The 24,012-nt window shown below is 36.1% G+C and overlaps 1 protein-coding gene across 8 annotated transcripts in view; it reads right to left on the minus strand.

Annotated features, from left to right (window-relative positions):
* The window catches only part of CEP112 (centrosomal protein 112), a 266,133-nt gene that overhangs the window by 79,197 nt on the left and 162,924 nt on the right, over positions 1-24,012 (minus strand). For all 8 annotated transcript variants that reach the window (XM_087925056.1, XM_087925057.1, XM_026711184.2 and 5 more), the window contains one exon: positions 4,182-4,244. In XM_087925056.1, the coding sequence (XP_087781182.1) occupies positions 4,182-4,244 (63 nt within the window). The remainder of the gene's footprint in view (positions 1-4,181; positions 4,245-24,012) is intronic.

Here is a 24,012-nt window from a genome sequence, read left to right on the forward strand (position 1 = left end):
GCAGGCAACCCAGCCCTTCTCAGCTGTTCCATAGCATGGCATGGCTAATTAAATCGTCACTTTCCCTGGCCAGCTGACATATATCCATGGTACATTAGAGCAGATTCCCAGGTATGTCGAATTGTAACCTGTCAGTGAATTGTTAACCATTAGCTGCTGCAAAAGGAAATTGGCACTTTCCACTTCTTAGATCTCTCTTTCTCTCTCCCTCCCTCCCTCCCCATCCTGTGGAATGATCAGGCTCAGTGCTATTACTCACACTCACCAAATACCTACTATTTTTCACTCCCATGTGGCAGGGAAGACACAATACAGTAACTCTAGACCAGGGGTGTCAAACTCACATCATCACGGCAGCGTCACATGACATGTCGAGACTTTTTCCCCTTTCGCTAAACTGGGTGTGGGTGTGGCCAGCACATGACACATCCGGCCCGCAGTCCGGGAGTTTGACAGTTCTGCTCTAGACTATGGGTGTCCAACCTTTTAGCTGCACTGAGTGAAGAGGAATTGTCTTCTGCTCCATATCAAACATATAGTATAGTTATCACTAAACATATGTGTGTAGATATCACTAAAAATCACACAATAATGTCTACAATTATGAGAATATCCAGGGCTGGGTGCACATGCCAGCTCTAAACAATGCTTAGATTAAAGAACCCTAGTTACAAGTCATCCACATTGCCCTTTTCAGGATATTTATGGATTACAGTATGGAGAGACTCTGCAAGTGAACAGAACAGACTTTGATCTATGTTATATAACAATTCAACATTGACATCTATGCCTTGTGACTATAATGAACAAAAGTTGAATTACACAACTATAAAAGTGAATTGTCTTTGGGTAAATGTTTTAAATTTTATAGCACTTAATCACTACTAAAGATTGATGCTTAGTACACTTACTTACAACAATCTTCCCTGCCTTGGCACTTTCCAAAAGTTTTTGGGTTGCAACTCAGCCATTGGCTATTCTGGCAAGGCAGTTAGGAGTTGCAACAGCAAATCTGGAACAGACCAGATTGAAAAATGATAACTTGATGTAAACTTTTCTGAATACTGTTTGACTGAGTTTGTAATAATGCAGAGGGGATCACACGGTAAAGATATTGAATCATTTGTCCATATAAAAATATTCTGCAATATTAAACTGAATTCCAGTAAAGCAAAACAATCTATGAACTATTTTGCACTTTTTAAATTTGAATATTTCATTCGATTTTGTAGCCAGAAAAATAATTCAAAGGAAGCAAATATCCCTTACATAATGCTATGGGGTAACAGGGGCATGCAAAATGAAAAATATGTTTTGTTTCAAAGCTGAAACTATTGCATTCTGGAAGTGCTGCCAAATCAGCACAATTATTCAAACCAGTGCTTGTATTGGAACATCATTGGCAAAGGGGAAGCAGGCAAGAGAGGGAGGAAAGGGATTGGAAAGACCAGGAGATAATATCTCAACATGGGTAGGCTGAATATCTCAACATGGGTAGGCTGAATCACAGCAAAATCGGAAATAGTTCAGCAGAAGCAAAATTCAGAAAGTATTAGCTGTTCTGGATTCTGCCCACAGCAAAATCCAAAGGGATCCCCGAGTGGGTCAAATCTGTTGCATCTTCTACTCCATGTTGTCTGTCTATTGAGTCACCCATCCTAATCTTCTTAGCAACTTCTACCCTATCTCTCCTCTGCTGCTGATGTCCCAATTCTTCCAGGGATGTTTTTCCCCCTCTCACATCATTTACTATTGTTGTTCCTAATGCTCCAGTGTGACATATTCACCAGTGATGATCCAGGAGGGCATACTGAGCCTTCCCCAATCTTGCCAGGGTTTTCACACTGCCTCCTCTTAACAGCAGCTGCTGCAGACGTCCATATGCACCATCACTATGGATAGTTGTCGATCTTAGCTTTCTCCTACTCTTACCTTCACACACACACACATACATCCACTTCAGCCTAGAACATTTTGGTTGCTAAAAACCTCCAAAACAAAGCAACCTTTGTTTTGAACATGGGTCCACAAAATCAGCTGTTCCATGCAGGTTAGAGTAACATCTTGCCCATCCCTACACTCAATCCATTCCTTTTAAAACAATCTGGTTTTAAGCTTCAATTCACATCAAATGATGCTCACTTAACTTCTAAAAGCAGTAAGCAAACCAATGGTTAGGCACTAATTTTGGGGGGGGTGGGGGTGGGGGGTGGGGAGAGAAGTATTATTTATTTTGAGCACATTTAGAAACAAGTTCCTGAAGTACATTTTCTTTTGAAAACGGTCCAGGAGGCCATAGAAAGTTAAGAGACCATACAAAATTTACAAATAACCTATTGTTAACATTACAAAACTGTGTTTAAATGGTAGCTGTTGAAAAATGAAGAGAAATTAAGATGACAGAATTATAGATGAAGTTCAATTTTAAATTTCTAATGGCAAAAACACATTTTATACACCACCATCCTATTAGCCTTCTATAACTACAAGCAAATACTGATTAGAAGTGTGTTTGTTTGTTTCCCAGAATATATTTACACCCACAGCGGAGTCAGCATTTCAGGTTTTTATATTTTAATTGGGAAGAATGATTTCCATGGGTGTCTATATAAATGCTATGTCTACTTGCTGCTGAAGTTTACTATGAGAATTTCATGGACGTGTCCAAGTAGATTTCTTGGCAATTATATGGAACTGGTTGCCATGGCCTATGTTTTTCCCAGTCTAGCCTATACACTGGGATTTCCTGGAAACCTGACATCCACCTTCTAACCAAATTTGACCCTGTTTAGCTTTTCCAAGTTTGATTGTGGTGCAATAACATCTAGGCCAGACTACATAATGTTCAGGAGATATATTTCAAGCAACTATTTTCATTCTGCTTGTGCAATAAAGTAATCAAATCTAAGCAGATCTAATGCTCAGGGAGGAGTCGGTGCAAGCCTTAAAATAATTATTTAGTTTTCCTTTCCTTTCCATGTTATCTCTCCACTGATACCATATTTATGGCTTCCTACTACTTTCCTAATGATGCAAAATGGGGTTCTACCAGGCTATACTGATGTAATACATCAGTATTCTTGCTCATAATTAAGACAGTGGAGTAAATGAGTACTAGATAGGAGCAATCTGCTTAAAATCCAAATGCTCCAAATGCTATGAGTGCTTCTACATTCAGAGATGTGCTATCATAAAGACTATTCTGCACAGAGGGAGAAAAATTAAAAGGCAATATAATCCCCAACTACTAGTGCCTTATGAGATAATATACTCACATTAAGTTGTAATCCACCCAAATACAGCAAATATCTCCATGTTCAAGTAGCATATAATGCAGGATGTCCTAAGCATATATGAGCTGGCCATCTCTTTTAGGCCTCGGTCCCAGACATGATAGAGAACACTAGGACTTTTTATTTCTCTTCCCACTTCCATCTACAATGGATGACTGGGTTGGCAGCACTGCAAAGTCAGAAGACGATATGCAACCTGCCAATTTCTTTTCTTTCTAAAGTGAAGATAAAAACTAAAACACCCATGGATTTTGTACGGAGATAACCTCTTATGATTAGCTGGCTGGATCCAACGACCCAAATTTGGAGTTTGTGTGAGATGTTATTTTCTCCTTGCAACTAAATTAACACTACTGTGAGAACCAGATGTCTTGTATTTGGCTAATTTCATTTTAATCCCACAGGTTGGCAAATTCGTTATATTAAATTAATATTGGGGGGGGGCAGTAACATGTGAGAATAAACTATAAAAAGCAAAGTAAAATCTGTGGTTTCTTCCCCAAACCCCCAAAACTTTAACCATAGACTGTCTACTATTGACCTCACCCCTTTCCTAAGAGGTTTTGTAGGGGGCGTGCATAAGCGCACCAAGGTGCCTACCGTCCCTGTCCTATTGTTTCTTTTATTTTTCTTATATGTATCCATGTATTCATAACTATGTTTTTACTTATACCTATTATCTTGTAAGCAACTGACAAACCAAATAAAATAAAATATAAATAAATAAATTTAACTTTACAGAAAGGAAATTGTATTAGAATAAACCCTGGTATTATAAGTGTAGGTACCAATGTGGTTTATTTCTGTTTCCATCTTTAACTGAACAGACAAAAAAAAAAAATCTTCCCTCAAGAAATATCCTCATTATGCTTCATTTCTGTTTCCTACCTGCGAAGATTTGGCGAGCTTCTGATTGTATTCCTTTTCAATCTGCTTCAACTTGCCATTGGCCTGAAAGACACAAACAAAAAGGGAAACCAGATTATCTCAGAGGAAGAACGTGTACAGACATTTTGCCACTGACCTCTGTTGCCTGGCACTTCATCTGCATGCCTATCACTAAGCAGCTGGGAGCCTTGCCAATTCCAACGCCCTTTTGTGGCAGCCAAAAAAAACCCTAGGGCTTGCCTTTGATCTAGGGCCAGCTATTCATCACTTGAAAGAGAGGGAGGGGGGGGGGGGGGAGGAGAATAGTACTGCTGCTGCCAATTATTAGAAAAACATAAAGGCCTCTGTGGATTTTTATTTTTTTTTAAAGTTTGGTGGGGGGAGAGGGAGAGAGAGTTTATCTGGATGACCTCATCTCAGTGAGAAGAAAAAAGGGAAGGGAAGGGAAGGGAAAAAGTCACTAGCTCCACTGGGGGCTGGGAGGATATAATATGACAGATATATACTCTTACGATATTGTGTGCCAACTGATGCCTGCTAGTTCCTTTCAAATATTCCCACATACCTTTTTGACTAAAAATTGCCTTCCATTAACTCAAATTCCACCACACTATGGAATCATTTGAGCTTTTGACCCACAGCCTTCTTCTTCTCCCTTTTTAGCTTCTCTTTTGCACCTCAAAGCAAGAGCAGGGTTTCTAAAACTATCTCAACCCTCTCCCACCACAAACTTCAAATATTTACCTATTGGCTTAAAACAGGGGTGTCCAACCTTGGCAACTTTAAGACTTGTGGACTTCAATTCCCAACTCCCAGCAAAGCTGGCTGAGGAATTCTGGGAGTTGAAGTCCACAAGTCTTAAAGTTGCCAAGGTTGGACACCCCTGGCTTAAAACATTTAAGGATCTGTTCCAACATTTCAAGTGATAACTCTTGCATTTAATTCGTTTAGTTTACTTTATTGTCATTACACCTCATACAACGAAATCAAACACCATCTTCAGTGCACATCATGACCATGAAAATAAACACAAACAAATATAAACACAAACAAAACACTCTTCACATATTGAACCAAAAAACCCCGACACCACTTACGATCCAATGAATGCACTCTGTTCACATGTTTCTAGACACGAGGTGCAAAGTACTATTTTCTAAAACATTGGAAATGGGGTTAATAACTCTGATGAATGTGCTTCCCTGTTCTTTTATTGAGCAGGGAAACATGTAGCACATCAAGCATGAACAATCACTGTACCCTTGTGTGATATTTTTCTTTGTAAGAGGAAGCAGGCAACTTTGGACAACACCCATTTATTAAGAAAGGTGTAAGACAAAACTAGTCAGTCAAGCTATTGGCTTTGTAGCTCAATGAATGGTCGTATTTTCAAATTAAATTCTGTAGCTGTAAATTGGAATTAGATCTTCTAGCTTAATACAGAAATATTTAGCAAGTATCAACAGGGAATTACATCAATATAAAAATGTCAAAGTGTGGGTATAGCAGACTAAAGGTAGTCCCCGACTTATGACCGCAATTGAGTCCAAAATTTCCATTGCTAGTCAGGGCAGTGTTACATGAGTGTTGTCCCACTTTACAACCTTTCTTACTACAGCTGATAAGTGAATCACTGCAGTTATTAAATTAGTAGCATGGTTGTCAAGTGAATCTCGCTACCCCATTAACTTTCCTTGCCAGAAGGTTGCAAAAGTTGATCACATGATCCCGAGACACTGCAGCCATCATAAATACATGCTAGTTGCCATGTGTCCAAATTTTGTTCACATGACCACGGGGATGCTGCAACGATTGTAAGTGTGAATAATGATCATAAACCACTGTTTTCAGTGTTGTTGTGACTTTGAACGATTACTAAACAAATGGTCGTAAGTTGAAGATTATCTGGGTCTGCTAGTGACCAAAGACTGAAGTAGGCTATCAATGTCCTTTCCACATTTGATATAAGAAAAAATGGGACACCTATCCACTATGACCATATAAGCATTTTACACACTATATTTCTTGAAGAGGTCACCACCACAACTGGTTGCAGCAAAACATAACAAAAAACATTAGGCACAATCAAAATCGATATGCCTCAATTTTTAAGTACAGTACATACATGGAATGTTAGTCTCAGTTGACACCATACAATTAACAATGACTTCAGAAGGAATGAAATTAAAAAATGCAGTCTGTGATACTTGCATTAAAATGTAAATATAAAATATAGTGACCATTCATAAAACACAGTTCACAACACATACATTGGGGCATAAGTTAACTAATTAACACTGTTAATATGGATTAGCACGATTCAGGTTGTTATTTTATTTACAGAATTATATGGCTGCCTATTTTATAATGATTCTAGGCAGTTTAAAACTGTATTTGTTTGTTTATTTAATATCCAATCTTTATTAGTTTTGTAAATAACTCAAGGCAGTGAACACGCCTAATACTCTTTTTCTTCTCTTTTCCCCCCACAACAAAAACTCTTAAGGGAGGGCTAGAACTCACAATCTCCTGATTTCTAACTTGTTGCCTTAACCACTACACCAAACTGATCTAAAAACCAAGATAAAACAAAAATACCCCCCCACACACACACACACTGCAAGATCAAACAATTTCTCAGCTCAACCCCTATCCTAACTCAGGGCTTGGAGAAAGAGCGAGGCCTTCACTGCCTTCTGTAGGGTTAAAGGATAGAGATCCATTGGATCTTAGATGGGAGGCTGCTTCAAAGGGCTGGGGTGACCACTGATAAGTCTTGTCCATCAGATGACATTTAAGGGAGCAGATCTGGAACTTGCCCACCCAATCTAACCTAATAGGACAGGCAGATACTCTCAGAGTCTTGCAAATAACCTGGCCCTGTGCCACGTAAAGCTTTCAAGGTTATGAATGAATGTAATTAAATTTAGAGACCACCCATCTCACTGAGTGATTCTGGGCAGTATTTAATGAAAAACATAAAAACAATATTAAAAATATTATATCAATAAAAAGAGGCAATTAAAACAAGGTTAGAATAATTAAAACTGATTACAGCACCCAGAAAGCAACTGGGAGACAGTGTAGCACACATAGCAACACTAAGTCAGTTGAACCATGGGGCATCCAAAATCTGCATATGCTATTGCATTCTGGACCACTGCAGCTTCTTGGAGTGTCAGTTGTAAATCCACATTCAGTACTATTTTTACCTTGTCAGATAAAATCCGTTCTACATTTAACATTTCTTTTGGACACAATCTATCGTATCATTACTGATACTGTTGACACTATGTCTGCTGTTTTCTGATTCCATTTTTCAAAAGTTTCCTTCAGCATATTTATTGTCATAACCATCTTGCAGGCTTATATGTATTTCCTCTATCTAAAAACAACCTTTTAGAGTCCAGATTTTGAAATCATGAATTTATTTATTTAACTCCTACCTTTATTTTTATAAATACCTCAAGGTGATGGATACAATAGTCCTTCCTCCTCCTATTTTCCCCACAACAACTCTGTAAAGTGAATCTGATAGAAGAGTGAGTGACTGGTCCAAAGTCATTCAGCCGGCTTTCATATCTAAGATGATATCTAAGAATTGAGAATCTCTTGGCTTCTAGCTTAGTGCCTTAACTACAAGATCAAACTGGCTCTGCATTATTTATCTATGTCTTATAAAAACCAAAAGACAATCGATTTCCCATGAGAACCTGTACGTACTTTATAATTTATTCCTAAAATGTATCATAAAAATTTCAATATTCCAATTTTATCTTGGCCTTTTAGTTTATCACTTTCTAAGCTTATTTAGCTTTTGGCTGTTTATTTCAGATTTTTAAAGTTCTTAAGCTTATAATAAAAGTTTTCTGGCATTCAGGATTAAAGGCAGACTCACCCAGCATTTTCAAATTTGTCATTTTAAAAGTCTCTAAAACAACTTAGTAGTTAATAAACAATTTTCAAAAGTGATTACAAAGTGAGGCTTTGGTCTTAAGACCTACAGACCTCTTAGGAAAGGAGTGAGGTCAATAGTAGACAGTCTAAGGTTAAAGTTTTTGGAGTTTGGGGAAGAAACCATAGAGTCAAGTAGAGCATTCCAGACATTGACCACTCTGTTGCTGAAGCTGTATTTCAAGTTTGGTGCGGTTTGCCTTGAGTTTGTATCTATTGTGTGCTCCTGTATTGTTATGGTTGAAGCTGAAGTATTCATTGATAGGTGGGACATTGCAATGTATAATTTTATGTACTATACTTAGATCAGACCAAAGGCGTTGTAGTTCTAGGTTTCTAGGTCTAGAATTTCAAGTCTGGTGGCATAAGGTATTCTGCAACAAGTAGAGGAGTGGAGAACTCTTCTTGTGAAATATTTCTGGACTTTCTCCACTGTATTGATGTGTGTGTGTGTGTGTGTGTGTGTGTGTGTGTGTAGTATGTATTAATATACATACATCTGACATTAGCATGTGTAAGAAAAACCATTAAATTCACCTATGAAGCAAGCGTAGATTGTTCAAGCATGTTTCCTAAATTGGCAACTTCGGATTGATTGTTTCTTTATATTTTTGAGGGATGTAGGAAGTATACCAAGTAATGAAGTGACATTATAGTGGCAGAGATGGGATGGGAGAATTACTGGCCTTTCAGCATATTTTCTCATTTGAATTATTAACAGAAATTGATTTGGTCGCTCTGATGGACAACCACTGTGAAAAGCTAGAGAAGATCATCCTAATTAATTTCTTCATAGATTTTAATGCTACCAGGTACAATATCTTCTTAAACCACCTGCAGAACTTTTACCAAAATTCTGATACTTCCTGACAAGTTTCCAAATATGGTACTGAGAGACTAATGCTTTAGTCTGTATACTTTGTATACTTATTTTCTGCGGAAATGGATGTCTAGAGATTTGATCTATGGTATGATCTTCTATCATCATACTGATAAAGCTCTCGTTCCTTATCCTCTTTCATTAGCTCCCAGGGGTTGCACATTTTGAATTAGCAGCTGAAATCAATGTTAGTCTGACTATGATTATGTAAAGCATATTTTGAATTCAACAACTTTTGACTTTCAGGTTTGCAATATAGGACTCCTGAGTAGGACCTGGACCGCCTTGCTTTGGCACTGGTGGAGCCAAATTATCAGGCAAGATTTCACTAGAAATTGCCTCATTTTGTTTCAAAATACCTAACAAAAGGCCAAAAGAAATCAATATTGTTTTACACTTTTCCCTGGAAAAAATCATAATTAACATTGTAAGAATGGAAATATATATAATTTTTTCTTTACATTAGGCTCTGTGATTCATATCTTTATTCTCTTTTAAAATTAAATAAATTAACTCAAGTGTAAATAATGAACTGCATAGTATGAGATGAATATTATTTTTTCTTAAAATATTTTAAGTAAGAGAACTAATTATGTGCTTAAAAGTAAAACATTGTAAAATAACATAAAAAACATAACATTTCCCCTGGGTATTAGGTCAGATTGTTCAAATGTCATCTTCCCTCTTCAACATAAACTAATCAGTTGAAATGCAAACAAGCCATAAATACCAGAAATTCATTGCTGCTGATCAATACAGACCTGTCTTTCTAAGATTAATTATTTTGGCCAGCCCTAGTACATATAAAATCTATAGTTCTTGATGCCTAGATGAATTCCTAGTGTTGGGAAAGTAGCCAACAAAACATCCTCAATCAACAAGACTGATCCAAAGACATATTAAAATCCGCTGGGCACAATAACATGTGGCAATAGTGGTATGTGACTTTATATTTCAACTTCCAAACTCATACCCACTAACAAAACAATTGCATGATTCCCTTTATAAACATTCTCTTGAAATTAACACATATGAAATTGAACTTTGTGTTGTATTAATCTCATTTTACGTATTTATTTATTTCAGATTTTAAAATACAAAGACATCAGTTTTAAATTCTTTAAGGTGATCTTCCTGTATTTCACAAAACACAACACTGAAGTTCATTATTCCAAAGTTTGCATCATTTGTTTCTAAATCTTCCTTCTAAGCTTAGGCATCTTAACTATCTCATTCAAAGTTTCTAACAATCGTGAAAGGCCACAACAATATCAGTTTTCAACAGAAAAAAACAATATGTTCTAGTTGAATAAATTGTCAAGAACCACTAAAGGTAAACCTGTTTAGGTTCTACCAAAATTTTTACAACAATTACATCAGAAGTAATTTTATTTAAAGTGATTGTGTTGCATAAAGTGACTTTATCTTTATAAAGTTTATAAACATGAGGTTATGAACTATTTTTAAATTGGAATTTTCTCACAATGATTTTTTTTCCTTGAAGAACCAATAATTTGAACCATTAACTGCAAGTAATCCACAGATAAACAAGCATTTTAACTTGTTAGGAATTCAGTAAAGTCAGATAATAATTTTCAAGCTGAAACCAACTAATTGAATTCTGAAGTTCCTTCATCCAATCAATAACCAAATGTAAAATAAATAATGAAAAACCTGAAAGTGTAGACATTTAAATCCATCTTTTCTCCCAACAGGTAAATGTACTTTACAGATTATAAAATAAAAGGGATGCTCCTGCCTGGAAATCAGAACCCTATATATTTCCTTGAATAAAAGGATAAAAACAAGAATATTTCTTTAAAAAAGAAATAAGTATTAGCTATAAGGTGTACCTTATATAACTTCCCCACCCACAACAAAATTAAAACAATATGACAACACTACTATTATTACAAAATTATTTTTTTATGTTTTGAGGGGCAGGGGAAGTACTTGAAAAAGAAGAATTATTTTTGTTTTTAAATAATCCAATTTCACTTTAAAAAAAAACCTTGAATTTTAATTTTTTTTCCTACTTGTTCAGTTAAAGTATGATTCAGATACTATGTGCTTGCTAAAAATGTATGGTAATTTCAACAGGGCTAATAAACAAGACTTTTGAGGCTGTTAAAAGTTGTGGCGAGATTTCTACACTTTTATTCGATCAGATGAAAAACTGTTACAGGTGTACAGCAGGATTATACGGTGGCCTTCTACAAGGATTATATCCATATTGTAGGTTGCATCATATTCAGCCAAAGCTTTGGTGATAATAGTTTGGTGTAATAGATAAAAGGCTAAAAATAAAGTCTCATAATTTTACTAATTATCTCTCCCCTCCCCCAAATAATACAACAGGTGCAATTCATTTCCAGTTCTATGGTATTATTTCCTTTAAAAAAAAACCCTACATACTATTGCTGATAAAAGCTTGTTATTCCTTAAAAAGATCCAGTCAGATCAGAAGTGATGATTAACAAGATACTTGTTGTCTTGTAAAAGGAACTTTTGAAGCATTCCTTTCCTCTTGTCTGACTCACTCAGCTGAGCTGTGGGCCATGCTTGTGACACTACAAACACTTGTACAGTGATCAGTTCTGACACTATAAACACTGAGTTGTGGTTTCCCTGAGTGAATGAGCTCTGCAGCTGGCTGCTATTTAAGAGAAAGTTTTCATTCCTAAATACCTTGATGAGTAGCCACGAGGAGAACGGAAATGACAAATGGGTTTGGTTTTGGCAAAAACATAATGGTTCATAGTTTGCAAGAGCAGCTGTTTCTAAAATATAGATCTGAAGTCTCTATAGGCATAAAAACCATGGTCTTTATGATTTTGTCCTTAGTTCACCCTGCATTGGCAGCTATTGCAGAATACATACATGCAAGTTACTTATGCACTTTTTGCAAATGATCTAGGAAATTTAAAAAGAACCACCTTTCTAAGCTTCAGAGAGCAAATCAATGGCAATGGTTTTTGTAACAAGTGCAAATTTCAACCTATCTTCATTTATCAGTATCAAACTGTAAGTATCACAAAGATTTCAGTGTGACTCATATACAGTGGTACAAAGGGCAGCATAATGACTACTAATTTTATCCCACTGGGTTTTACTAGACTTTTTTCATTCATTTCAAAAGCAAACACACACACACACACACACACAAACACACAAACACACACACACAATCACCAATGTTACAATATTAGAAATTGAGCTCATCCATTTATGAAATACTGGGAAATTCAACAACACAAATTAAAATTTTGGAAACTCTGGGAGCAATGGAAAATAAAGTTTATAGCTGTGCTTTTTTCTTTGCTTGTTTGTTTTAAGAAAGGAACAAAAATTCTAGGAGAAAATTAAATTTATTTATTAACTTTTATATCCTTGCAATCTTCAGAAACTTGAATTGGCTAATGTCCAACTAAAATTCATATTATTATCAACATTTTAACTGAATTGAATTAATTTGATATAGGAACCTACCTAAGTCCAACTTACTCATAATGATTAACATTACCACCACTAAAATATAAAAAGGACATACAAGAATGAAAAGGAATAATGTTAGAGCCAATCTTCAATGTTCTCTTAAAGATAGTTATTCTCTAGAACGATAGAAATGTGGAGGCTATACAGATTTCAGAAGACAACATATTCCTCAAGGACATGGGTAATTATTAAAGAAGCCTTACTGAGTCCATTTACCCTTGATCTGTTACGGGGCAGAGGGAACCCAAAGTACCTGCCCAACAGCGTGGGTAAATGCCCTCTGGAGGAGACAAGACCCCAAAGATGTAAACAATGTAGGATTTATAGGTAAAGACCATCTTCTTTGATTTGTATTTGGAATCAACCTGGTAACCAGGACAATGCCTCTGGTATAGGTGAAGAACATCTGAATTGGTTCTCAGCTGCCAGCATATGGGTTGCTGTATTTTATATGTTTGTTTTTCTAAATTAAAAATGAACTTTATTAAAGATTACAAAGAACACTATGTACATTGCATAGCATACAGCATTTCATTGCAAGCGAAATCAATATACAGATACATAACAAATAAACATTAAAAACATATATGTTTCTAATCAACTAAGACGGTGTGATCTTTTATTGAAAACAATTTTACTACTATTCATTTCCTATTTTTGGTAAATGTTCTTAATCTAACCACTCCATTCTTCAAATCCTTATCTTTTAATTCCCTGGTTTTTTTCCTCCTTAATCCACTTGTACCATTTTTCCCAAGCTGTAGTATATCTTGAGTCTTCCTTATCCCTAAGTTTTTGTGTAAGTAGGTCCATTTCAGTGCAGTCAAGAACTTTCTGAATAATCAAATTATTTGTTGGCATTTGGTTGCTCTTCCAACATTGTGCCAACAGCATTCTTGCTGCCGTGATTATATGGAGAATTAAATATTTCATTTCTTCTGCGTAATCCTCTTTTAATTTTCCCAACAAAAATATTTTGGCCTTAAATTCTAGTGGGTTGTTGTATTTTGTATCAGTCTAAATTTTCAAGTAGTTTTCAATGATAGCCTCAAATTGCAATAATTCTGCTTTAAAGTAATAAAGGCTATTTATTTATTTTATTTGTTGTTTGTTTGGACATTGCTAAGGTCTCCTGCTCTGAGAAGTCACAACCAACTTATCACTAAAGCTTATGACATCTCCTAGTAAACTACACTAGACACATAATGGCTATTTCCAGTTTGAGAAATTCACTGTTTCTCAGGACATGATGCCAGGATATGATATGATATGATATGGCATTTATCACAAGCAAGAAACTTGCTCAAACAGCTGAAAGCTTTTCGACAGTTAATGATTGCATTCTTACCATCTGAATCTCTGCAAAGGACCTCAGAATCATAGTAGTCCGAGTCTATGTCCCTACAGCTGATGCAATGCAGCCTGAAATAAAAGTTGCTATGCCAGCATTGAAAAGCTCTGAAGCAAGTGCACCAAAAAGATCCAGTGTGCATAGTGAATGATTTCAGTACAAAAACTGGCAGTCTTCAACTATGACACATGAACATCTGGTTCAAATAGCACAAGTGTCACTTATACTGTACATTTGGACCTCACCAAATCAACTGCACCACAATTAGATCCGCTATGTCTTATGCAACCAATTATGGTCCAATCCGCGCTGTCAAGATATATTCAGGTGCTAATTGCAGTTTAGATCACGAACTGTTGGTGGCTAAGATCAGAGCCAAATTATGCAATATTAAAAAGAAACATCACCAAACAAGTTTGGCATCGCCCTTCTCTGCCATGCATGCAACTGAGGTGAAAAATAGATTTGAACTGCTGGACACTCCTGAAAAGATGGTCAAAGAACTGTGGCAAGAAATTTAATTGACTATCATGGAAACAGCAGTTGAACACATACCATACAAGAATCCCAGAGAAGAAGTGCAAGTAGCTCTCAGATGAACTCAGCAGAGTTCTTTCACATGTCTTATTCAACTGTATGTTGAGATGATCATGCAAAAGCTTTGAACTTCATAACTCAAAAATCAGAGTAAAGATTCGAGGAAGAAACATCCACAATCTTCAATATACTGATGACAAAACTTTCCTCCCGGAAACCAAAGGCGGCCTGAAACATCAGGATCAAAAGGATTAGAGAAGAAAGAGAGAAATTGGGTTTCTTCCTGAACATCAAAAAGACTAAAGACTCATGACTACTGTGAGGAATGCAAATTTCAAAATAGCAATTGATGGTGGTGTGATCAAATGTGTGCAATAATTCACTTTCCTAGGATTGCAGGTTGATCAAAGCAGTGAATGCAGTCCAGGAATAAAACTTTGAATTGCAGTGGATCACACAGCAAAGATGAGCATGAATAGATTATAAAAAGCAAGGACTTCATCCTGGCAACTAAATGCAGATTAGTCAACACTATCAAGTTTCACACAACGACCTATAGTTGTGAAAGTTGGACCATGTAAAAACTAGACAGGAAGAAAATCAACTGTTGAGCTATGGTGTTGTAGAAGGCTGCTTGCTGGACAGCAAAGATGACAAACAAGCAAACAAACAAACTAGAGTGCATTTAAAAAAAAACGAGACATGTCACTGGAAGGCAAAATCACAAAATTCTGCCTTACTTATTTCAGTCATGCCATGTGCTCAAACTCATTGGAAAAGAGGCAGTTATGGTTAGAATGGTCAACGGTAAAAGGTGGTGGCTAAAAACATGGTGGCCAGACATCGTCAATTTGACACAACCTAAGAACGGTGATTTCATGTTGTTGTATACTATAGTGATAAGAAGGAGTAGTTGTAGTTAACAGATAACAGATAATCAGAGTGGGAAGGGACCTTGTAGGTCATCTAGTCCAATCCCCTGCCCAAGCAGGAGGCCCTACACCATTTCTGACAAATGGCAGTCCAATCTCTTCTTGAAAGTCTCAAGTGATGGCGCTCCCACAACTTCCGAGGGCAAGCTGTTCCATTGGTTGATTGTTCTCACTGTCAGAAAGTTTCTCCTTATGTCCAGGTTAAATCTCTCCTTGTTCAGTTTCCATCCATTATTCCTTGTCTGGCCTATAGGCGCTTTAGAAAATCGCTTGACCCCTTCTGCTCTGTGGCAGCCCCTCAAATATTGGAAGACTGCTATCATGTCCCCCCTGGTCCTTCTCTTTACTAGACTAGCCAAGCCCAGTTCCTGCAACCGTTCGTTGTATGTTTTAGCCTTCAGTCCCCTAATCATCCTAGTCGTTTTCCTGCTTACTTTTTAAAATTTAGCATATATTGTTGAGGCAAGAATTACACATCTATTGCTTGAGCTTCTATATCTTTACAAATGAAGTAGGTTGAATTTGAAGATATTTTTTATTTCAATTCTTTTATGTTCAGAAATAACTAAACAAAAGAACTGGTCCACAATCCTGCCACAGGTAATCAACATATATGATCAATGCCACCTCAGGGCTATAACCAGGTCTGAATTTGATTGTCCTGCAATAAAAACGAAGTCAAATATGTGATTCCCCCCATGAATCAGACCAAAGATCATTGACTGCGATCCATGGTAGTTTGGAACTTCTGAGCTGCCTAACCTCCATCCAGAGGTACAGATTAAATTCCTCCATGACTTCAAGCTTTTGGAACTTCACTTCCAGCCCAGCAGTGGCCTTGGGCAACTTAGGTGGAGACATTTCTGTGCAGATGGAAGGTTGATATACAAGCACCAGTGTCCTCTAATCTTTACAAACAACTTCACAATTATCTCTGGAACAGTGTGCCTAGAAGACCATAGGATTTCTCAGATGTCAATGGCTACACCCTGCTTCAGTCCTTTTTTCATAGATAGTGCTATGTGCAAATCCTGGCAGGGAACATCTCCAAGAGACACACCAGATCTGACCCAGGTTTTCATAATAAAGATCAGGCTTCTCATCCAATTATATCTGATACAATATAAACAGAATTAGAAGCCCAAGCTTAACTGACATTTAAAGGCTAGATGAGATTAGAAAGAATGTTTTATTTTTTAAAAAAAAAATCCTTGGCGCAAGCAGGTTATGCTTGGGATGAGAGCCTTCACTACAAGAACATGTGCTCATTTATCATAAGGCCTGTATATCTTAACTATAAGGTCTGAAGGCTGCCAAGGGAAGGGATAAAAGAAAACAAAATATTAATGGATCCCTAAATCTAAATCAAGAGAGAGATAAGGAATAAAAATGGGCATTACTTTTTAAGGGGGGGCTTTCTATACACTGATTGGTGAGAGTGGGAATGATGCCAAAGTGGGGTCTGTGGAAATGAAGCAGGTATGGAATGGGGAAGTTTATGCAGAAGATATATGTGAAACTGCTAAATGGTTTTCATTTGCGGATCCAATAAGGGAGTTGCATGTTTATTGAAGGGTTCATGTGGTGGAAGGGTTGCTATTAGTACTGGCATTCTGATTCCTAGAAGGATCCCTATGGGGAGGAGAGATAATCTTAAGGGGGGTTGAAAGAGGGTGGTAAAATTATAGTAAAGATAGGCAAAGGGAAATATATGGCTCTTTGCTGGCTATTACAGGGAAAGGGGTAATTGGAAATTTAAAGCCATCCCTTTCTCCTAGCACTTCTACTTCATTTCTGGGCCCAGAAGCTAACAACTTTGGCCTTAGCCTTTTGCTAAATGTTAAGCCTCTAATAATTATATCCTTATTCATGACTTGGTCCTGAAGGAAAGATCAGACCTGGCATGAAGGATGACGAGATGTCCATATCCAAGATCTACTCACCTATGTTTCAAGTGTTACAAGAACTGCAACTTCAAGGCCAACAAGAAAGGACACTAATAATCATTATCTGGGAGACCTGGAACTTACTCGATGTTATATTCAGCAGGGTAGCTTAATATCAGGCCCTATAAATGTGAAGTTGGGTTTGAGGGACAAGCACAGATGGCACTCCTGCACCGTCTACCTTCATGCTTAGTGACATCCTTATATGAACCTCTTGACTTTAATACAGAAAGTACAAACATACTTTAATATTAGGAAAAAAATTAATTTGTATATGTAAATTATTACAAATCTTATAATAATTCTTAAATAAGGCAAGAAACAAAAAAACAAAAATATCTACAGATGCAAAGTGCATGCACCCAAATTGAATTTATCATGATTTTGGATGAATGGGTTTTTCAAGGGTTAGGATAAATAATAATGCAAAGGGCTTAGATATAATTTTTAAAATGAGCTAAATAATTCCTCCATGGGATATTGAATGTGAACAATGTGCATGACTTTTAATAAATATTTGAGTACTATTTTCTTTGGTGCATTTTTCAAAGCCAAGGCTTAAGCTAGGTAACTAATGAAATAAAATCTAGCTATATTTTAAAAACCACAATAGTAAAGCAGTATCACATGTTAATATTCCTAATTAGCTGAGTAAAAATATAAGCAAGCTTTAGAAAGACTGGGAGGGAACTACAGAAAGACAACTTGCTCCAGGGAAGAAGCAACAGTTCTCTGAAGTACAGCAAAGAATTTCACATCAAAGAGCTTATGTAAATGAGTCTGCACAAAAAATAATAATTAAAAACCTCTTTCTTACAATAGTCTCTTATTTAAAAAATAAAAAAACAGCACTGAATAATTTCACTGGTGTCAAGAAATGACTATATACTATATGTCAAACTACCTTGAGAAAAAAAATACAACCTTGTAATTAAAATTTAGAGATGGCTAGCTCAAAATAAAAATGGCCTCCAAGATTTCTAATTTCCAAAAGAATATTTCTGAAATAAGACTAAACGTTAGGCAATACAGGGATAGCCAATACCAAGACCAATGATGTCTTATTTACTTTTTTTCTGCTGGTAATATTTAAGAAGCAAGATTCATATACATTTACCTGAGAGTAAGGTCCACTAAATAAAAACAGCAAAGGATAGGATAGTTCTGTTATGCCTAAAGGTAAATGGTAACAGAATGAATTAAAACATATGACTTACCCAAAGCCTAGATACTTCTGGAGTATTTCAGCTTGTCAAGTACAATCAATAATCACAGATAAAATGTTATTAGGAAAAAAAAGGCATTCTATCTATTGTATCATGAAAATCTAACCCTTCCTAAAATAATTTTTTCTTTAGTTAAGTTACGTACAATTTTATTTTTTAATAAAACAGCTATTGAAAAAGGAAAACAAAATAAAGAACCCCATTCTAAACTTCTTAAATTTTCACTAGCTATACACAAAAATAACAACAACAGCAAAAATCAGGCATTATTTTCTCCCAATATTTATATTACAGGTAATATAACAGGACAGCAGGATTTGGACCTCCATTCACATGGAAAAAAGTAAGCAGTGGGGTACCACAAGGCTCTGTCTTAGGTCCAGTACTCTTCAATATCTTCATAAATGACTTAGATGAAGGAATAGAATGATAACTCATCAAATTTGCAGATGATACTAAACTAGCAGGAACAGCTACACCCCAGAAGACAAGCTTGGGATCCAAAAAGATCTTGACAAACTTGAACAATGAGCCCTATCCAACACAATGAATTTTAATGTGGAGAAAACCAAAATTTTACATTTCGGCAGGAAAAATCAAAGGTATAAATATAGATTAGGCGAGACCTAGCTCAAAAACAGTAACTGTGAGAAGGACCTTGGAGTCCTAGTGTATGATCATTTGAATATGAGCCAGCAGTATGCAGCAGCAGCCAAAAAAGCTAATACAAATGGTGGTAGACTTTAGGAGAAACCCTCCCATATTACCTCTTACAATACTAGACAACACAGTATCAACAGTAGAGACCTTCAAATTTCTAGGTTCTATCACATCACAAGACCTAAAATGGACATCTAACATCAAAAACATCATCAAAAAAGCACAACAAAGAATGTTCTTTCTGTGCCAACTCAGAAAGCTCAAACTGCCCAAGGAGCTGCTAATACAGTTCTACAGAGGAATTATTGAGTCTGCCATCTGCACCTTTATAACTGTCTGATTTGGTTATGAAACCCAACAAGACAAACACAGACTTCAAAGGGTAATTAGGACTGCAGAAAAAAACTATTACTACCAACCTGCCTTCATTCGAGGACCTGTATACCGAACGAGTCAAAAAGAGGACTGTGAAAATATTTACAGATCCCCCCCTCACATCCCGGACATAAACTGTTTCAACTCCTTCCCTCAAAACGATGCTATAGAGCACTGCACACCAGAACAACTAGACACAAAAACAGTTTTTCCCTGAAAGCCATCACTCTGCTAAACAAATAATTTCTTCAACACTATCCAGCTATTTATAAAGTCTGCACTACTATTACTAATAGTATTGTTAGTAGTACCATTACTATTACTATTCTCATCACTCCTTACCACCCATCCCCTCCCACTTGTGACTGTATAACTGTAACTTTGTTGCTTGTATCCTTACGATTTATATTGACTATTTTCTAGTATGATTTGATTGGTTATTGTTTTCTATGACTACCCTTAAGTGTTGTACCTTATGATTCTTGACTCTTGATGATTGTATTTTTTCTTTTATGTATACTGAGAGTATTTGCACCAAGACAAATTCCTTGTGTGTCCAATCACACTTGGCCAATAAAGAATTCTATTCTATTCTATTCTATTCTATTCTATTCTATTCTATTCTATTCTATTCTATTCTGTTCTGTTCTGTTCTGTTCTGTTCTGTTCTGTTCTGTTCTGTTCTGTTCTCTCTTCTCTTCCATTCCATTTCATTCAATCCTTGTATAAATAGAGTTGTATAAATAGAGGATAGAATAAATATCACGTGAAGTATTAGTGCCGCTTTATAAAATCCTAGTAAAACCATACCTGGAATACCACAGTCAATTTTGGTCACCATACTACAAAAAAAGATGTTGAGACTTTGGAAAAGGAGGATAGCAACTAAGATGATCAAAGGCCTGAAGACTAAACCATATGAAGAATGGCTTCAGGTTTTGGGTTTGGCTAGTCTAAAGAAAAGAAGAATTAGGGGTGACATGATAGCAGTATTCCAGTATTTGAGGGGCTGCCACAAAGAACAGAGGATCAAATTATTCTCCAAAGCACCAGAGGACAAGACAATGGTTGGAAACCAATTAAAGAGAGAAGCAATCTGGAATTAAGGAGACACATAACAGTGAGGACAATTAACCAATGGAACAGCTTGCCTTCAGAAATCGTGGGCATTCAGGACTCACTAAAATACCAGATGAAATTAAGTTGATGTTAGAAGGGAAAATAACAATGATGGAACTGACAATATTGGAAAAGCTCCTGGCCCTGATGGGTACCAGAAGAATTATATAAGACAGTACAGGAATCTTTTAGTACTATAATGTTAGAGGGAAAAACACTATCTGAAAGTCTGGTTATCACCTATGGAGGCATTTGTGTATCCAAATGTTTTTAAAATGGAACATATTGTTAGATATGTTTTAAATGAAAAGGGTGAACTCAAAACAAAACAAGAATTTGTTGAACAAGGGTTGAATATGAATTGGTATTCATATATGCAAATACATTCTAGATATGAAAAAGACAGTAAGGCAGATGGGTTTTATAAAAAAATGACTGAATTAGACAAAAACTTAACAGATACAGAAGAGAAGATGATTAAAAAACTGTATGACTATTAGGAGTGAAACTAGAAGAACAGGTTAAAGAAACGATGATTGCTTGGGGGGGTGGGAATTTTGGATATGGGATAGATTTAGATAAATGGCAGAAATTATGGACTAGGAATTATAAATTAACAATGTCAACAGCCTAAGAAGAGAATTTGTATAAGATGTTTTACAGGTGGCACCTACCCCAGGCAAGATTAGCAAAGATGTTTAAAGATAAATTGGTGAAATGTTGGAAGTGTCATCAGATGCCTCGATCATACTACCATATGTGGGGGACATGCACCGAAGCTAAAAGATATTGGACTAAGAATATGCACATGGTTGGAAAAAATTATTAAACAACACATAGCTTAAAGCCTGAGATATTTTTATTGGGGATTTTGCCTGAAAGATATAGTAAAGAAATAACATGGTTATTATTGTACTAACAGCAGCTAGAATTGTATTTGCACAAAATTGGAAAAATGAGAAAATTCCGATGGAGGAGGAAGTAATGGAAAGTGCAGAAATGAGTAGATAACACTAGCAATTAGAGAGCAAGAAGGAGTATTATAAGATTTGGGATTTATTTTTTGGATGGTTAGTAGAGTAAGAAATTAAAAGATATTGTAATGATAATGACATTTTATAACTGATTGTTTTTTAATAAATTACATGGATATAATTTAGTATAGGGGATTTACCTTTAAGGATAGTTTGAAACTGAAATAAAAAATATAATGACAATATAATGATGTAATATGATATATAATGTTGACTAGAATATAATGTGAACATAAACTCAATGAGAAATGTATACAAATATTAATATGTGCACAAGGTATTATGTACCTGGATGACACACTGTATACTTGAAAGATGGTTTTCAGTTGTTGTTTTTGTTCTAAAAATAAAAAAAAACTTTTCAAAAAAAAAGAAACAAACAAACCATGGGCATTCCATCACTGGAGATTTTTAAGAAGAGAGTAGATACTTATCTGAAATGGTATGCTTGAGCAGGGGGCTGGACTAGAAGACCTTCCAAGGCCCCTTCCTGCTTTGCTGTGCTCTATCCTATCCTATTCCATCCTATTCTATTCTGGACTAATAGTTCATATAAAGATCATTTTCAAATAGCCACAATTTTACTAAATTCTGACACTAGTTTCAAGTATTCTGGCAGCAACGAGACAGAGAGCTATTGTGATGCATGAAATGTACCATAACCCAAATTACCGATGCATTTTTTAAAAAAGGGTCAGATTCTTGTGTAATACCTGCAATACAGCAGAGTTTATGTCATAAACTATTACATTATGACATATGTTCAAACACAGACCGGCCAAGTGTTACCCTAGGCCTAAGATAAAATCAGTCTTATAGTGAAATTGTGGATTGACTGAAAAGCAAATTGTAAAGGTATCAATGGTTAAGGTTATGTGTGAATAATGCAAAATAGTGCTGCATTTTGTGTAAGTACGTGAAACAATCCAAGTTAACAAGTGTGTCATATGTAGCATTTTAATAAATGCTCTCTTATTAAATAATTGTTCATTACTAATTTAATAGTAGATTAAATAGCTTTAATAAAACAAAACAACAACCAGTACCAAAAAGCACTACAGAACCAATGACTGTTAATGAACAAGATCAGCAAAATCGCAGCAAAGCAAAAAAATTGACATATGTTCATTGGAAAAGACTCTGATGTTGGGAAGAGTTGAAGACAAAGGGAGAAAGTGATGGCAGAGGATGAGATAGTTAGATAGTGTCATCAACACAATGAACAAGGGTATGGGTAGGCTCCAGGAGACAGTGGAGGGCAAGGGGGCCTGGCGTGTTGTGGTCCATGGGTCACGAAGAGCCAGGCACAACTTGGCGACTGAACAATTAATGTATAAATGTACATTACAGTCACGAATTATTACCTTCTCTGAAAGTCTCAGGACACTTTGGTAGATTTTTCTGATTTATTTATATGTACGTTTATTACCAAATGTGTTCACAGGTGCATATACAGTTTGTCAGTACTGTCTGGAAAACTAAGCCCTCCAAATTCATAGAATGGCAATAGTTTGCCGCAATCAGATTTTCTACAAATTAAACATTCTTGCTGTGCTCAATTGTGATTGTGAAACTACTTTGATCTGAATGTTCAATATATATATTTTTATGTAATCCATGACAAAATGTAACATGATTTACTGTATCTATATATGGCAGCTGAACCGTTGACATAACCGAATAATTTAATGTAGGAAGAAAAAAATATATCTTCTGGCATGAAAATATACAGATCATAATTGGGGTGCTTTAGTATCGTATTACAATGAAATATGTGCAGGCTGATCACAAAGAGTTCAAAACAATTATAATTCTTTCTGACCCATTTACCAAAGGAGCTTTTTATTCTCTAACACATTCTCCAGCTGCAGCTGCAAGTCATTTCAGAACACTTTGAGTCTCTCCTCGCCCCCCAAAAAAAAAAGACTACACATGATTAAAAGCATCAAATGGTCTTCTACATTCATTTTTTTTACATTTCTCAAGTAAATTTCAATATAATTTCAAATGACCATGTTTTAAATGAAGACTGGCCTTATCAGTCACGTATGATCTTGCACTTTAACTGGAAACCCTGTACTCCAGCTGCTCCCAACCATTTGGGCTCGAGGGGCTGGTTCTACGGACTGGGGGGGTGTGGTTTCGTGCAGTGCCTGGATGGGGCTTCACTCTCTTGTGGCCCAGTTCTTGGGAGCCATAGACCAGTGCCAGTCCACGGCCTGGGGTTTGGGGGTTCCTATTGTAGTCCATTCAAACTGAATTACTGAAATAAAAATGTTTATTAGAATGGCTTAATAATTAAGAGAAAGCTAAATCAAGTTT

The sequence above is a fragment of the Pseudonaja textilis genome, chromosome 2 (genome assembly GCF_049901715.1).
Source record: "Pseudonaja textilis isolate UNSWEBS1 chromosome 2, rPseTex1.2, whole genome shotgun sequence".
NCBI classification, from domain to species: Eukaryota; Metazoa; Chordata; class Lepidosauria; order Squamata; family Elapidae; genus Pseudonaja; species Pseudonaja textilis.